The sequence below is a fragment of the Myodes glareolus genome, chromosome X (assembly GCF_982192425.1).
Source record: "Myodes glareolus chromosome X, mMyoGla1.1, whole genome shotgun sequence".
Taxonomy (NCBI): Eukaryota; Metazoa; Chordata; class Mammalia; order Rodentia; family Cricetidae; genus Myodes; species Myodes glareolus.
In genome coordinates, this window is record NC_142053.1 from 88,044,309 (window position 1) to 88,063,280 (window position 18,972).

General features: G+C 39.9%; 1 protein-coding gene across 2 annotated transcripts in view; it reads right to left on the reverse strand.

Moving 5' to 3' along the window:
• Zc3h12b (zinc finger CCCH-type containing 12B) overlaps window positions 1-18,972 on the reverse strand; it is a 216,808-nt gene continuing 197,836 nt past the window's right edge. For both annotated transcript variants that reach the window (XM_048417975.3, XM_085684344.2), the window contains 4 exons: window positions 9,834-9,973; window positions 7,599-7,833; window positions 6,892-6,998; window positions 1-5,738 (listed from right to left, as the gene is read on the reverse strand). In XM_048417975.3, the coding sequence (XP_048273932.1) occupies window positions 4,318-5,738; window positions 6,892-6,998; window positions 7,599-7,833; window positions 9,834-9,973 (1,903 nt within the window). In that variant the 3' untranslated portion in view covers window positions 1-4,317. The remainder of the gene's footprint in view (window positions 5,739-6,891; window positions 6,999-7,598; window positions 7,834-9,833; window positions 9,974-18,972) is intronic.

Consider the following 18,972-nt stretch of genomic DNA (forward strand, 5'->3'; position numbering starts at 1 on the left):
TGATTAGTAGACAAATAGTTTATGCAGTAAATGGGTTTACAGTTCATTGTTGTCAACAATACAGCATTTTCATCACAGCTACAGGTGAGACAAAACCTCATGGAGAAGTTGTAAATACATTCATGCTAGTGAGGATATTGTGTAAAGCATTGCACATGCATCCTAGGAGCAGACAAAACTGGAGAAGGGCTATGTTTTCACTCATCTCAGGTTGGTTCTGTATTTTGTCATTGAGACTTACATTATGTTTGGGTCAAATAAGAAACCCAAAGTGGTTTTATAAAAAGTTTACAACCATTAAACAATACTGTTTAATCCCACAAATGGATAAAACAAATTACTATAGCTCAATGATACACAAACCAGGACTAAAAATAGTCAATCTGCCTATGTGTATAGCTAGCTATAATACAATAGATATCAAATATGCTGAGTCTTCACAGAGGCATTGACTACTTTAGACAAGCAAGTTATAGAAATACACTGGTTTTGTTTCAAATGAAAACTAACACTGGTGCTATTTTGGTCGATTGAAGATTATACACTCCTCAGTTTCATATCCGAAGAGAAGCAAACTAGGAGGAGGAAGAGAAGGGTTATTAGGAGGAGACCTGAGCAGGGAGGGCTCTTTGGACAACTTGGCATTACTTTCCCTCTGCAAGTCCAAACCTGGTTTACAGAACAAAACAAACTATTGAAATTGCCGCCCCCCCCAAGGGCATTTGTACAAAGCTGCACACGTAGAGCACAGATAGAATGTTAACTGAGAGCCTCTTCACAATGAACTGTCCCATGTTAGAAGGAAGCTGTAACAAAGATTAATAGATATTAATGGTTGAATTATTATATAAAGGTTATTTCAAAATGAAAAAAATGGATTGCAGAGGAGTAGTCTCTTAGAAACTAGAAGGGGTTGAGATATTAGGGGGGTAAAATCATGCTATATGCTTCATTGCTTAGAAGAAAAGTTTTACAGACATTTCCATAAATCTGCCGTCATTTTCCCCTCCACACCTGGTACCTTAAGTGAGTTCAGGAGTTCCATGTTACCTTGCAAAGGCTCCTTTTTCTGTGAGCTGTCTTATAGAAAGGGTGCCCTGGATTGACCATACCCCTCCAGAGTCACACTTCTCCTTTAGATGGAAATGAAAACAACAACAATAAGGTCACAACAAGAAAAATGAAAATCAGAAAATCTACAAAGTCTAAGGCCTGAACAAGCACAGGTTTGCTATGAGGTCAGAAAATCAGTGAAGGAATTCAAATTACAAAGCACCTCTTACAGAATCCGCTGCTCCTCAAAAACCACACGGAACACTGTGCCTTAACCCCTGTTGTGTACTTGGAGGTAAGTATCCCAGAGGACACACACTTAGCCCCTTGAAGGGCGCTAACGAGGTCTCGATGCTCTTCTTTATTTGCTGTTTTATAATTATAGACAAAAATGGAAACATCAAGAAGTGTGCAGATCTTGATATAAAAAATGTTTCTGTAATGTAAGAACCACACTGGATTAATGCATTCATAATTGTACAGCTCCATTAAAGATTCTTACATATGGTTTATTACTATTGACACTTTATAAAAATCCCCTTTATAAGGACATGTTAAATTTAATAGGCTAAAGAGAATCACAATGTTGCAGATTGTACACACAGTAGTTGTGCATCTAACAATAAAGAGGCCTTGAAAACTGTATTTGTCTATAAACTACTACTGCCCTTTGGAAATAAAAGCTCCCTCGTTACCCCTGGGCTACTTTCCTGTGACACACAGTGCCACAAATATGGTGAAAATTAAGTACTAAACATAGTTTAAGATGAGTTTTGTATATTTGTTTCTATACAATCAGGAGAAAAGAGATACAATTTGTATCAACAAAAGGTCATTTCTGGTTATTTGAGGCATTGCTCTTAGCTGCTTTGGTTCATACACATTTTACGAGGAGAGAAGAATGGCAATCCTTTCTTAGAAAGTAAAAAATACATACGCTATCTTAAAAAATTCCCCTTCTGGGAGGAGCTTACAATTCTTTAGCATTTTAAACATGAACGTGTTCCAGATAAACTGCAGCTAATGAGATGTGTCCTGTGCTTCCCTGTGAACTGGGCAGCTCATGGACACTGCAGAGTCATTGGCCAGAAGATGATCTAATTGGTAGAAAGGCATCAGAATAATCTGAGATTGTCAAATACCCTGATTTCGTCAAGGGGCAGATTTAGAAGGTCCAAGAAGCTGAAGGTAGGAAGTGATGCTCGAGCGAGAGCACTGCAGAGACAACTGTTGGTTTGTATGGACCTACCTGATAGAAAATACTGTTCCCTTTATCAGTAGACTGGGAATGGAACAACCAGCGGGTCGGAGGACAGAGCTGGGAAGTTGCGACTAAGGGAATATGGTTTAAGATGTACTATTCGTCAACTTTCACAGAGAGAAAGCTGGACAGCAGCATGGAAGCCGTTATTCAAACCACCAGAAACAACCCTGACTGCAGCCTCACGTTCAGAATGTTTCACAGGAAGAAACATTTATAGGCAGTATTACACCTTCTCATGAAGAAACAAAAGGCCAGGGTCAGGCCTTCTCAACTCTCATGAAAAAGGACTGTAGAAGTTAGTAAGTTCCAGCCTCAGAAACTGTGAGCTGGGTATCGTTCAAAATGTTGAAATATACAATGGATTCAGAAAGGAGGGCTCATTTACTAATCTTAAAACAAAACAATGGATGCCTCTTGTAGAGGCATGTCGCTACAAATTCTTCTACCCAGAGTAAGATTCAAATTGTGCAAATGGTGCTACCTGATCCCTCTTTAATATTAATTGCATCTCAGCATTACCTACCACCCAGTGTTCCCACCCTCTCTGCATGGATTCGAAGTGCATAGCAGAGCACTTCCCCTTTGGAAGCTGCTCTTTTGCCACCTAGAAAGTACCCTGGTTTTATTTCCTGAAGGAATTCTGCTCTACCAATGGCTGATATTGCTCAAAGGGTGGACAACAGGAGAGGGTGGTGTCCATGATTATGCACGCTCTTTCACGACACTTTGTCCTATAATGTTGAATTGGTCAGAAGTTCCAACTCTGTAGTTATCACTTAATACCATCCCTTCTGTGATAAGGGAAGTAGATTCTGGTAGTAAGTCCCTTGGTCCTGGTCCAGCTCTTTAGCACTTTTGTATCATACACATACATACTAAGTGTTGAATGTGCACTTAGAGTACCTCTATAGAAAACTTCAGCTTGACCCCTAATTTGCTAAGGTGAAGAGATTTGAAAGCTAAGAATGGTTAATAAATGTAGTCAAGTAAAATCTATAAAAGAAATACAGCTGCTTTACTCTGGTGCTCAAGAAAGCAAAGTTTAAATGTTGACATGTGATTTCACTTTTGAATCAAATTCAAAGTATAAAATGTGACAAAATCATCGAGTTGTATTTGTGATCTATACAGGTGTAAACTATAGACTGTATAGAGCTTACAGTCTTATTATCACGATAAAAAAGTTGATAGCAGAGATACAAACACATCTCAAACCAAATATATAAATTCATACATGCAGTAGAATTGCTAAGAGGAGGATTCAACTATATCTTTAGAAGTTTCAAATGGGCCCCTATACTTGACTAAAGATATTTAATGATCAGATACCCATGCAATAAAATCTGTGGTTACTTTTAGTTTTAAATATTTCCATTATAAAACCCTTAAAAGGTTGATTCACAATACAACCCGATCCTCATATATTTGCTCTCTAAATTGGACAGATGATCCATACTTTATAATATGGAACATGTGACTAAGCAAACCCTGGTAGCTGGGTGTGGTGGCATACGCCTTCAGTCCTAGCACTCTGCTGGCAGAGTGAGTTGAAGGCCAGCCTGGTCGACATAGCAACTTCCAGGAAAGCCTGTGCTATAAGGAGAGACCCTGTCTCCAAAAACTCAAAAAGAAACAACGGTAATGAAATCCCTTGGGGTTTCTTGCGTTTAGACAAAACCTGGGTTTTGTCCTCCATTATCTGCACACTTCAGTGGAAAGGGGCATGGGACACTGGGCCAGAGAACTTCGGGTTGTGTCTTGACTTGGTCATTTACTAGCAGTGTGACCTTGGCAGGTCTGCTAACTTCATCAAGCTTCAGTTTCCGTCTCTATAAAATTAGATGTTACCAAGATCTACCTCACAGAGTTGTCATGGACTAAAATGTTATAAACACTCTGTAATTTTAAAAGTACAACACAAATTATTACTTATTAGAATTATAGTATCATATATTATTCGTATTCGTATTTATGTAAAGGAATAAGTCCTTTGTTTCATGTCAACGTGCAGCCCGAAGTTTGGCAACAATCAGGGCTGCCAGTTGCTGTGCATCTGCTGTGTGCGGATTCTTCTCCATCACTGCAAGAACAATGTTAGACGGAAAAATGTTGCAGAGGTTCTTGTACGTCTGATATTGGTGCTCTGGTATCACATGCTCCCTGGCATCATTGCACATTCCAACCCAAGGATTCCTCCAAAGCTGCTCCATTTTTTCAGGCATGCTCCTTACCATGACTGGTTCGTAAGATGGTTGCATGAGGCTGTTACCTAAGGGATAGGAGTGGTATCCATACGAGTCAGCTGTACAGGGCAATGGGTCCCAACTAGCATGCTGTTCCCTGCACAGAGGGGGCCTCCGTTGCCTCATGGGGTTGCTGTCATAGAGGCGGGAGTCAGAAATGCTATCCATTCGAGTCATCACCAGAGCACGGCCTGGCTGGGAGGCTCCCACAGGATGGAGATTGGGAGGCATGGTGTAGTCTCCAGGACAGCTAGAGTGTGCTCCAGTTGCTGAGTTCTGGGCATGCACAGCTAAGTGAGGGACTGACTGCTTGTGTGGTGCTTGCTTGGAATCTTCTGAACCATAACTTTGCACTCTTGCTAAGGCTTCATGGTAACCATGGGAAAACGGCTGAAGATGGTTGTGAGATGCTGAGCGGTGCAGCTTCAAAGTGCCTTCGGGATGGGTATCAGCTACAGCCAAGTACAAGTTGTTGTAAGAGGAATAGTTGTCATTCCTGGTATGGCTCATGTGACTGTCGGTACAGAGGCTGGGATTCCGAACATATACCCCCTGGTTTGCTTCAGTCATATAGTACTCATGATTATGCATGCTGTTGATGCTCACTTTGGAGAAGTCGCTTAACACTGAATAGTAGTCATGGTCCCCCATCGTCTCAAACTTTGGGTATTGCTCAGTATAGTTAATAGGGGTGCCATGACTGTTGGTAACCAAGATGGGGGGGTATTGCATGCTCACCATGTGCTCCAAAGAGGCCTTTTGATGGGGGAAATGGGAGGACCCTGGCACTGGGCTGCTGGCTGAACGGGTGTTGAGTGCACCCACTGCATGGCTTTTGGGGGGAGGGATTGTAGGAACACTTAAAGCGGTCACAAGTGAAGGGACAGAACTGGCCTCAGGTTTACGCGCAATGGACAACCACTCTTCAGGTTCCGCAGCCACAGACCGGATGCTGGGATCTGATTGGCGCTTGGAGGCCACACGTTTGACCTCTGAGGTTATCTCACCTTTGGCAGTAGACATCCCTGCGCCACACTTGGCCAGGGTGTCTTCGCTCATTATTTTCACTGTGGACAGTTTGGCACTGATGCGGAGCTCATCAGCCACCGAACGCTGGGGTTGGCTGGCCCGCTCCGGATGATAGTATTTGCACTTGTGGCCGTAGGTGCATTTTTTGCCTGAAAAATAATGCCTTGGGGTAAGACTCTCTCTCATAGTGGTGTAGCCCTCTGTGCCAGAAATTGTCCTAACATTCTGGTCACTCGGGTTACGGTTAGACTGTTCGGGGTTAAGGCAGAAAATTAATTCTCCACAAAGATGAGAGACAGACAACACCAAGGAGTCAGCACAGACTGTGAGGGAGAGGGAGAGAGTGGAAAGCTTCGGAGGAAACTGCAGGGTAAGAGCTAAGAGCTGAGCAGTTGTCTAGCCTGAGGTTTCTGGTGGTAGCCAACCTTTCTTAGGCACAGAAAGCAGACTGCTGCGGTGCGGAAAGCGCACATTTGGAGGCCAGTGAGAAGTGGGGTTCAACGCCAGTTATGTCCTTTACTGACTGTGATCTGGCCAAGTGACTCTTTCCTAAGGCTCATTTTCCTCTTTGGTAAAAAGGTTCATAACCATGCCTATAGTACAGGATTCTGGTAAAGATGAAATGAGACAACACACATGAACATACTCTGATTTGAACATGATTCGCAGACAAAAAGCAAAAACACACCCACCCCTCAACAAGTGATTATTCAACAAACACAGACACCCTAAATAGCCGCAGACCCAGCAGTTCATGTTGCTCTGTGAGGCTCACAAACTTCGTATTGGGGATTTTGGTAAGAGCACAAGAACACTTTTAAAAAACTCCTTTAGAAGTACAAATGAAAATGAAATTTGGAGGCAACTGAAGTGCAAATCAGAAGAAAGATGGTATAATTAATTGACAGAGGGTATAGTCACCTGCCTGAGAAACATGACCTTGTTTAGGGTCAACCCTTTGGAACAGCCCCTTCTGCTTCCTGAGGCTATATAATTTCGGCTCGTCCTTGCTCCTAGCAACACCACTCAGGACTTGGGCATCTGGAGCACATTTTCAAAGGGGACGGTGTGCTATGTTAAGTGACAGCTAATCTCTTCAATTCGAGTTACATTTTCCTCGTCCAATTTCTAAGCTGTTTCTCCATGTACCTAGCTGAGAGTACATAAAGACCCAGATTTTCACTCACGGAAAGTGGACGAGCCAAGATTTCTCATTTGAAAGAGAAATGTGGAAAGGAAAGCATTCCAAGAATCTGTACGCTTCCCTTCGTACAGAACTTAACTCTGTCTGAACGTACTCACCATAAGGACATGGTTGCTTTTTATGCTCAGGAACAACAGGTCTCTTTCTTAAGAAATTCTCAAGGCTCGGACCATGGCGTCCTAAAGGGTCATCGGGAGGCATGAATCTGAAAGCAAGCCACCGAGAGGTGAATTGTTTCCTTCTGTCACCAGCACGCTTGTAAGGGTTCAGGCCCACTTCTCCCCTGCCCGCCCCACTATCACAGCATTCTAATTGTGCTTTCTACCCCTCAGCTGTCTAACAACAAGCCATTGCTTCTTCCCTTTGTTTCTGCTTGACCACACAGAAAGGATGATTGATCTCCATGTGCATCCTTCTTTCATGGTCTGTATGCACCAGTCATTCTGCCACAAACGGCGTCTCCCCTGTACACCAGCCACTTTGATACCTTCATAGATTTACTCATAGTATCCCTTTCACATATCATACCCAGCAGCCCGCTTTATTCTGTAGAATTCATTTCAAGAGATAGAGCAACTTTTAGCATCCTGCCATTATTTTCTCTCTCCCCTATCTCTACCTTTCTTCTCCTATTCTTTAAGTCCCTTGAGGGTGAGTCCTGCTTCCTATTCAATCTTTTATCTTTGTAGCCACCAGCAGAATTCACGGTATAGAGTAAGTGTTCAGTATACGTTAATTGAAATGTAATGTATTACTCCTGGAAACTTGTGATGAACTCTTTAGAGTTTACTAGAAAGAAACTCACTTATCATTCACAAAAGAATACATCAGCAACCGCTCCTCTATAAACTTCTTCCATTCCGGCTTTTCAACTTGAAGGTCTCGGTAGTTATCATTGGACACAATGATGCCATCGGAATCAAAAGCCAATTTGACTATGAACCGGTCATCATAACAGACCACCCTTCTGCCTTGGACCCTTCGGGATGGTGTGAAGACGAGAATCTTTTCCTTCTCCAGTTTACGTAGAATATCTTGATCTATCAAAATATGTTTATGCCACATAGTAGAAAACATTTTTGGAAATGAACCATGTTATCCCCATATTATCAAAACAAATGTTAGCACTAGATAAATCTTTTATTTGTACTTGGAGAATAAATGTGCTACTTTTCTGGCTGTGACATCAAATCAAATTGTGACTTAGATAAGTCATCTCTTTCAGACTTTAGTTTTTCTTTCAGTAGAATGAAAAAACAAAATAAAAAACAAACCTAGAATCAGACACTAATTTTTAAAAACTATCTATCACAAAGAGAAAGAACTAACACTTGATCTAACATTTTGTTTGTTTGTTTGAGACAGTGTTAGTATGTAGCCCAGGCTAGCCTGGGATTTCAGATTCTTCTATATCAATGTCCCAAGAGCAGTGATAACCGATGTGAGCCAACACACTCAGCTAACCCTAGCATTCTTGATATTTGTTTTGTCCTTTGTCTGAAGCATGGGATTTTTTTTTTCCTGTGGTGATAGGGTTGAAACCCAGAATCAAGAGCATGGTAGGCAAGGGCTCTACCACTGATTTCTATCCTCAGCCCTAGCTTCTTGACTGTTTAAATTCAAAAATAGCAAAGGCTGTGTCTGTTAGGAGAGTAAGCCTCGCTCATGGAGACTTTCAGTTTTTACTGTTTCCTGAAAGAAAGAAAGAAAGAAAGAAAGAATGAAGGTGGGACAACAAGCTATATTATTTAAGTAGTGACTTTCTTCCTCTTTCTTTAAATATTGACTTATTTACTTATTTATCCATCCATCCATCTATCTATCTATCTATCTATCTATCTATCTATCTATCTATCTATCTATCTTCTATCTATTGTGTGTGTGTGTGTGTGTGTGTGTGTGTGTGTGTGTGTATGTATGTACCATGACATGTGTGAAGGGATCAAAGGGCAACTTGCAGGAGTTAGTTCTGTTTCCATTATTTGGTTCTCAGGGATTAAACTCAGGTTGTCAGAGTTGGCAGCAAGGGCCTTTACCTGACGAGCCCTCTTGCTGGCCATTTTGGATCTAACTGTTCAGGAAAGAAAACTTGCTTCCTAGGCTTGACCAGTGCTGAGATGCACTCTTACACTGGGGTTGGGGCCTGCCCTGCAGATATAGACAGCTCTACACAGAACTCAACCAGCCACTCACTGACTGGCCTTCCGGAGTAGTTCCTTTGGAAGTGCAGTGACTGCGCTGTCTGCATGAGGTGCACATCACGATTCTTCTGGAATTTAGGCACCTTTATGTTCATGAGCTCTTTCTTCCATAGAGAAATATTTAAAATTTTAGAATTTGGCTACTATAAAGACAAACATAATTCAATTAAGTGTGTTCTTAAACATTCATTGTTATTTTCTATTTCATTCTTCTGTGAAAAGAACAAAACAAAAGCATTTTGTGGAGATTTAAAAAGTGTGATCATTTCTAGGCTGCAAACCTTCTTTACCTCAGACACAGATTGTTTCTTAACTGTCTTTGGCTGCTTTCTCTGATACCACTAATTTGTAAACCCCACATTTGTTTCTTTGATACAAAATAAGATTGCCTATATATCATGTAACCTTTAGTTTATTGAAAAAAATCAGTCATATTCATAACCAGATTTATTCCCTATTGTCTGAAATCTATTATCAGTTAGATTGCCCTGGTACTCACTAAATGGCACAGGTTAGCCTCAAACTCAGCATCCTCCTGCCTCAGTCTATTGAGTATTGGGATTTCAGGTATACATCACCATTTCAATAAAAATAATGTACTTTTTTCCAATTTTGTGTTTTATGGTTTTCTAAATTCAAGTTTTTACTTAACTATCACATAGCACAAAACAAGCACGGCTTCATGACGGATCACTTTATAAAATACACTTACTAAAAGACATGTTAAGCAAATTTAACTTAGAAAAGCAATTATCTAAATTGAGACCATCTGCCTCTCTCCAAACTATCTTTTTATCTTTGACCCTCGAGGAAAATATTTTTTTTATTTGAAATAGTACCTGTAATTGGTGCATCGGGGCGGGATTGCTCCTTTCTCCATGCCGGTACAAATACAGTGATATCTTTATGGCCTTTGTCTAGAAACCAATCCACAGCGAGTTGTATTCCTCTGCAGGAGAATTCTTCTTTATTCCCATGGCTTTTCCGGAACAATACAGAACAAGAGAGAAAAGGATCAATAATAGACAGCGAAAAGAAACATCCCACCAGCCTTCTGCTCAGTACTGAGATTAATGACAGGCATTTTTCCTTTTTGTAAAAGGTGATACTATAATTATATATATATTTTTTATTGAATCTTTACATTGCTTTTGGTAATTTTCATTTTAATTCTACCCATCCATGAGCACGGGATGTCTTTCCATCTTCTACTGTCTTCCTCAATCTTTCTTCAGAGATTTCACATAGAGGTTGTTCACATCCTTATTTAAGTTTATTGCTAGATACTTGGGGGACTACTGCGAACGGGACTGTTTCCATGAGCTCTTTCTCAGCATTGATGCTTTTGGGTCTATAAAAAGGATACCGATTCGTGTAAGTTGATTTTGTATCCTGATACTTTGATGAAATAGTTGATTATTTCTAGAAGTAGTTTGATGGAAATTTTTGTCTCATATGTATTCTGTCATATCATTTACAAACGAGGATAACTTGATTGTTTTTTCTAATGGATCCCTTTAACTTCTTTCTCTTATCTCAGTGCCCTACATAATGCTTTAAGCACCATCCTGAAAAGGAATGGGGGGCACTATTTTCTAGGTCTTGTTTCCAAGGGGATTGCTTCAAGTTTTTTTCCATTTAAGATGATGATGGTTGTTGGTTTGTCACATATAGCTATATTATTTTGCAGTATGTCCCCTCTGTCCTACTCTAGGAATCTGAATAGCCAAAGTAATCTTGAGCATAAAGAACATCGAGCAGATTAACATTCTTCATTTTAAGATACATTACAGAGCTATAGCAACAAAAATCATAGCAGTGGTACAAAACAGAAGACCCAATTACGAGTGCTTGTAACTACAACCATGTGATATTTGACAAAGATGCCAAAAATACACAGCGGAAAAAAAAAACATTTTCAACAAATGGTGCTGGGGAAACTGGATGTCTACATATAGAAGAATGAAATTCGACTCGTGTCTGTTACCCTGAATAAAATCTGAATGAATCAAAGAGCTCAGTGTGAAATTTGAAACTCCTAGAAGAAAATCTATGTACTACTCTACAAGCTATAGATGTTGGGAAAGATTTCTGAATAGGACTCTGTTTGTCCAGAAATAAGGCCAGGAATAGACAAATGGGACCTTATAAAACTAAAACATCTGTAGAGCTAAGGAAGTATTCCGGTGAGGGGAAAGCCCACAGAGTGAGAGAATCTTTGCCATCTGGTGGAGGATGAATATCCAGAATATTCTTTAGAATTCAAAAGACAAAGTGAATAAAACAAGCAACATGTTTTTTTTCTTAAAAAGGGCTAGAATCTAAACAGAGTTTACAAAAGAAGAATATCAATGAGTTTAAAAACTCTCAAGAATTGTTCAATATCTTTAGCAATCAGGGAAATTTATTTTTTATTTATTTTATTTATTATTATTATTATTTTAAAAATTCCCACTCCTTCCCCTCCTCCCAGTCCCCCTCCCTCCACTGACCCTCCCCCAACTCCTCCAACAATCAAGGAAATTTAAATGAAAATTTCCTAGAGTACCCCCCTCATCAGTTAGAATGGCTAAGATCAAGAAAACACTGACAAGCAATACAGGCAAGGATGTCAGAAAAGATGACCCCTCATTTACTGTTGATGGAATTGCAAATTGGTGCAGCAACTATGGAAATCAGTTTGGAGAGTTATCATATAACCCAGCAACATTGTTCCTTGGCAAATGACCAAAGGACCTGGCATCCTGTTTCACAGATATTGTTCAGCAATGTTCATTGCCAACATATTCACAATAGCTGGGAAACAGAAACAACCCAAATGACCTTCGATAGAATGGAAAATAAAAATGTAGTATGACAGTATACTATTCGGCTGTAAGGAAAACTGAAATCATGAAAATTTCAGGTAAATAGACAGAAAATATAGAATTATATAATTATATTTACAGAAAATATGATGGTGAATGAGGTAGTTCAGACCCAGAAAGACAAATGCCACAGGCTCTAGCTTATTTGTGGATCTTAGCTCTGACACTTTAGATGTGAGTATAACAGCAGATACCAGGAAAATTTTTTTAAAAAAAAGGATCATAGGGGACTTTTGCAGACAGAGGAATAGTAGAACACAGGTGCTGTAAGGAGAAGTGGGGAAGATGAGGGTGAGGGAGGAGAGAGGGAACTACAAAATGAGACAATCAGGATTATTAACACTATTAACACAGGATGTTTGAAAAAGCCATAGGGAATCATATTATTTTATGTTTACTTAAAATTACACAGGCAACTATATGCATAACAAAGTAACAACACTTAGGGTGGCATTAGTCTGTAACCCCAGGGCTTGAGGGCTTGAGATATGTGAATCCCTGGGGCCAGCCAATTCAGCCAGAATGGGAAGTTCTGGGTTCATTGAACAACCCTAGGTAAAGAAGCAAATAAGGAATACAAACAAGAACTTACAGCCTCCACATACACCCACACAGGCAATAGCACCCATGTACACATATCACAACATATACACATAAAGGAACCAGCTGAAGCAGGGGATGAGGTATAGGGAAGGGCAATGGGTGATCAGAAAAATAATGAGAATAAGGAATAATGATACATATTATGACAATACCATGATGATGGAATCTATTTCTGTAAAGAATGTGATCAGAATGTTGAGAGGGACAACAATGCATCTGTAAATTACTTTCAGTATAGCCATCTTCACAGCACTGATGTTGCTGATGCAAGAAGGCATGTATTTCAGTCTTCTAGTGTCTTCAAGTTTCTTCACTGTTGACTATAGAGCGCTATCACTTTCATGGTTATGTGTACTTAGTCCTAGGTACTTTGGGAGCTATTGTAAATGGAATTATTTCACCTATTTTTTTCAGTATCATTATTATTGGTTAAGTAGAAAAGATACTGATTTCTCTATGTTGATGTTTACCCTGTTATGTTGAAATAATTTATCAGATCTAAGAATTTTCTACTAGAATCTATAGAGTTACACACACACACACACACATATGTCACTTTTCCTTGGCTTGTTTCTCTAGCTAAGGTTTAATTACTGTGGAGAGAAAGTATACACTCTTGTTCCTAATTTTAGAGAAAACATTTTGGCATTTTTCCTATTTATTATAAGACTTGCTACAAATTTGTTGTATATACACTTTATGCTGTTGAGGTATGTACTGTTATTTTCTAGTTCCAGGGCTTTTTCTCACACACAAAAAATGTTGAAATATATCAAAAGCCCTTTCTTCCTCTTCAGATGATCCTATCTAATTTCTGTCTGTGAGTCTATGTATGTGTTGTATTGCATTTATTTTTATTATTTTTCAAGATATGATCATTTATTTGTTACTCTTAAAAAAGTTTTAAAATTCATTTATTTACTTTACATCCCAGCCACAGCCTCCCCCCATCTTCCACTTCAGTCCCTGTCTCCCATTCCCCCCTCCCACCTCCAGTTCCCTTCTCTTCCATCTCCATTCAGAAACAGGCAGATCTCTTATGAGTGTTAACAAAGCATGGCATATCAAGCTGCAGTAAGGCTAAGCACCTCCCCATGTAGTAAGGCTGGGCAAGGCGACCCAGTATGAGGAATAGGGTCCCAGAAGTCAATAAAAGAGTCAGAGACACCCCCTGTTCCTGTTGTTAGGAGTCCCACAAGAGAACCAAGCTAGACAACTGTAACATATATCCAGAGTACCTAGGTCAGTCACATGCAGGCTCCTGGGTTGTTGATTCAGTATCCGTGAGCCCTTATGGGTCCAGGTTAGCTGATTGTGTGAGCCTTTCTGTGGTGTCCTTGACCCCTCTGGCTCCAACCACTCCTTTCTCCAACTAACTCCTCCTCCACAGGATTCCCCAGCTCCACCTAATATTTGGCTGTGGGTCTCTGCATCTGACTCCCTCAGTTGCTTCTCTGATTCTCTCTCCCCAGTAGCAAAGTTGAGAACACTCGGATTGGCATCCACAATGCATATGTGAACAGACTTATGCTTCCTCTCTCTAATTTTCCATGGCTTATAAATCAATAATTTGCCTTACTCTGCTTACTTCTTGGAAAAAAAAAACATTGTTTGCTACTACTGGTCTGGAAAACATCATCCATCCATTCTTCACCTAGGACAACAGCAGCACTGTGCATATTTTGGGCAATGCTTACATCCCTGAAAGTAAACCAACTCAGTCAGGTAAGACTATATTTTTAGTGTGTTGAATCCAGTTTGCAAGTATTTTATTGGAAATATTTGTATCCATGTTCATCAGTGTTGTTGTGTTGTCTAGTGTGGGTGTCAGGGTAATACTACCTTCACAGAATGAATTTTTTTAGCATGTTTTCTCTTTTGCTTTTATAGAATAATTTGAGAAACATCAGTAATACTTATTATTTAATTATTTGGTAGAATTCATATGGAACCTTCCCAGTAGTGAGCTTCTCTGTTGAGAGATTATTATTCTTTCAGTCTCATTGCTTTTTATGGAACTATTCATGTTTCCTTGTTTTAACAGTTTTCATTTTTATGTCTTTATTCTCATAATATATACATTCATAAAATATATCATTTTAACATCTGCAAGTAGTTCAGTGGCATTAAGTAAATTTTTAGTGTTGTGCCATCATTGTAACCGTTATGACTACCATTTTTATCCAGTTTCATTTCAAACTAAACCTCTATTTTAAATAATGTCTCCACTTGTATCACTCAGCTCCTTGTATCTCTTAAGAAAAAGCTTCAAGTATATGAAGTAACTTAAAACTAAGATAATGAAAAAGGACAATTCTTTTAGTTGTTTTCAATCATAAGAAATAAATTAACACCTCAATATATAGATGAAAGTATTGGCTATAATCATAATCTTCTCATTTCAATTTAGATCTTTGAGAACTTTGTACAATCCATTTTGATTATACACCCCCATTCCTTGAAGGTCCATCCTTCCTTCCTTACCCACCCAACTTTGTGTACATTTTTAGTAATCTACTAAGTACAGATTATGCTGCTCACATATTCGTGGCTGGTTAGTCTTAACTGGAATTTGATTTCCTCACAAGGGGCTATACCCCTAAAAACAAAGATTTCCTTTCCCAGCAGCTATCGAGTGCTAATGACTGCTTATCTAGGAGCGGGACTTAGTGAACTCCCCTCTCGGTGCTAGAGATTTGTCAGGCTTTAACTAGACTAGATCTTGTGCACACTGTCTCAAGTGCTGTGAATTCATATGCTCAAATTCCCTGAGGTGTCCAGAAAATGATTTCCTTGTAGACATCCACCACCTATATTTTTACATTCTTTCTGCGATGCTCCCCGAGTCTTAGGTGTGTGTGTGGGGGGGGGGGTGTGATATAGACGTCTCACTTAGGTCTGACCATTCCACAGTCTCTCATTCTCTGTACCTTCATCAGTTGTGTGTCTCTGTGTTAATCACCATCTACTAAAAAAGCTTCCCTGATGACAATTGACCTACATACTAGCCTATAGGTATAATGATAAATTATTAGGAGTCAGTTTAATATTATGTTCATTTAGAAAATTAATAAAAGCTTCTCCCTTGGGAGCTATGACCTGTCTATCTTCAGGTTCTAGACCCAAATAACATGCAAGGAATGGGCTTCAACTTGTGGAGTAGGTCTTAAATCCCCGTGGAAAATAGTTAATTACTCTTAAAACATTTGTGCCACTATTTCTCTGGTAAAAACATCTTGTTAGGCTTGCCATTTTCATAGTTTGAAGGGTAAACTACAACTAAGACTGATAATTGCTTTCCTTTTGTAGTAACATGCATAGCACCTTTTGGTAGTAAAAAAGCTGGCCAGTATGGATAATGCTTCCAGGTCAGTAACACCTTTCTTTCTCCATGTTCAATGACTCAGATGTATGGTGTCTTTAACAATAGGGTCTTACCATAAAGTTTTGGGAGGTAAACAAGAGCATTGGCAATAATCTATATTGTTTCAGATTTCCTGAGACCTCATTTGACAATAACTCCTAAAAAGCAATCAATTCTGGGCACTGCACTTTTTATTTGTAATCCTGTAGTGTCTAGTAAGAATATTACTGCCCTAGATTTTAGGGAGGTTCAACCATAATAGGTCTCCAGAGAATTTTCTGAAATGTCACTAGTGCTAGTCTTAGTTGGGTTTTTTATTGCTGTGAAAATACATCATGACCACAGCAACTCTTATAAAAGAGAGCAATAATTGGGTCTGGCTTACAGTTCAGAGGTTTAGTCCATTATCACCAGGGCAGGAAATATGGGGGCATGCAGCAAACATGGTAGTGGAGAGGTGGCTACATCTGGATCAGCATGCAACATGAAGAGAGAGAGACACTGGACTTGCCTAGAACATTTAAAACCTCAAACCCATAACCAGTGACATAATTTCTCAAATAAGTGCACACCTACTTCAACAAGTCCAAGCCTCCTAATCATACCACTCCCTATGGGCCTATGAAGGCCATTTTTATTCAAAACACCACATTCCACTCCCGGGCCCCCATAGGCTTATAACTACAGCATAATGCCAAACTGCATTCAGTCCAACTTCAAAAGTCCACATAGTCTATCACAGTCTCAAAAATGTTTAAAAGTCCAAAGTTCAACGACTCATCTGAGAATTATGCAATTCCTTAACTGTAACTGCCTATAAAATCAAAATCAAAAAATCAGATCATATACTTCCAACATATAATGGCACAGGATATACATTACTGTTCCATATTGGAGGAAAGGGAGCATAGTAAGAAAATACTAGACTAAAGCAAGATGAAAAATCAGCTGGGCAAACTCCAAACTCTGCATCTCCATGTCTAATGTCAAAGTGCTCTTCAGATCTCCAACTCCTTTCAGCTTTGTTGACTGCAACACACTTCATTCTCTTGGGCTGGTTCCACTCCCTGTTAGCAGCTCTCTTTAGCAAGTGTCCCACAACTCAGCATCTCTAACATCTTGGGGTCTCCAAGGCAATCCAGGCTTCACCTTCACAACTTCATGCAATGGCCTTTCTAGGGACACTGCTGATATATGCCTGGTCCCAGCACCTTTTCTTAGTCACAGAGGGAGAATCCTTAACTTCTTTCTTCTGTCCTTGTCTCTAAACCCATAACCGTGTGGCCAAAGATGCCAAGTTCTGATCCTTGCTGGGGATGGAACATTCCCCCATTGTTCAAATACATTTTTGCCAGCTTTCTGTTTAGATAGTTTAGCTTAACTGCATAAACTTGATTGCCTGGAACTTACTCTGTAGACAAGGCTGGCCTTGAACTCAGAGATCTGTTTGCCTCCATCTCCTGAGTGCTGATATAAAAGATATGGACCACCACGCCTGGTCCTGAGTTTTTCTTTAATTCATTTTTATTTTTCTCTGAGTCCTTTTCACAGGCTGGAAGCTTAGCTGGGTGGGCCTTGCTCTCAGGTCAGCAATCTCTTTATTCCACTTAGCACCAGGCCTTTCTTTAATCTGTTTATAATTCCTGGTGCTCCTTTTCTCCTCCAACTGTACCTTTTGTACTTTTTCTTGCTCAGCTTGCCACTTTTAATTATAGATCTGCATAAGACTGGCCACTAATAGCCACACAACAGAGTCGATGGTGGGTTGTTCAGGAATGTCCTCTGCCAAAGTTGTTACTCTATAACTCTTCAGTTTAGCCTCAGGCAGATTTGTTTTTTAGACAATGGCATAAAGCAGACAGGTTCTTCACCAAAATATCACAAGAACAGTGTCTAGGCCACATATTAATATTATTCTCCACTGAAACCTCTTGAGCCAGGCCCCCATGGTTCAAATTACCCTCACCACCACTGTCTTCCATGCTCCTACTAGTATGACCTATTAAGTCCTGCTTAAAATGTCTGGTTGTTTTTCTAGTCCAAAGTCCCAAAGAGTTCCATATTCCTCCAGATGGTCAGACTTATCACAGACATCTCCCAGTCTCAGGTACCAACTTCTGTCTTAGTTAAGATTTTACTGCTGTGAAGAGACACCATGACTACAGCAACTCTTATAAAGGAAAGCATTTAATTGGGGCTGGCTTACAGTTTAGAGGTTTAGTCCATTATCATCATAGCAGGAAGCATGGTGGTATGCAGGGAGACATGGTGCTGGAGTGGTATCTATCTCTGGATCAACAGGCAGCAGGAAGAGAGAGTGACACTGGACCTGGCTGGAGAAACTGAAACCTCAAAACTCGCCCCTGGTCATACACTTCCTCCAGCAGGGCTGCACCTATTCCAACAATGCCACACCTCCTAATAGTGCCACTCCCTATGAGTCTACAGGTGCCAATTTCATTCAAACCACCACAGTATCCTTCCTCATTTCCCCTAATCTACCCCACTAATTATTCTCTCTTCTCCCTTGAAGTTGCCCCTACTATGGCCCTTTATTAGTTTCTCGACTTCTATGGGTATTCCAAATGGACAACATGCATCTGAAGATTTCAAGACTAATACCCACCAGTGAGAGAAAACATATGTTTGATGATTTTTATTTCTGGATCTGGGTTTCTTCACTCAGAATGAATGTTTCCAGCTCCATCCATTTACCTGATTGTTAGATTTTTGTCAACCTAGAGTTAGCTGGGAAGAGGGAACCTCAATCAAGAAAATGACTCCACAAACTTCGCCTGTAGGCCATTTCTTGGTTAGTTGCTGCTATGGGAAGATCTAGCCACCTGTGGGCAGTGTTACCCTAGGCTGTATAAGAAAGCAAACTGAGAAAGTCATGTGGAGCAAGCCAGTAAGCAGCATTTCTCTATTGTCTCTGCTTCAATTCTTACTTTTGGTTTCCTGACTTGTTTGAGTTCTTGCCTCGACTTCCCTTAATGGTACATCTGATCTGGATCTATAAACCAAATAAACTCTTTCCTGCCCAAGTTTCTTTTGGTCCTGGTCTTTATCATAGCATTAGAAAGCAAACTATAACACATGTGCATTTCATAGTTACATTTTCTTAATTGTTCACTAAAATTCTAT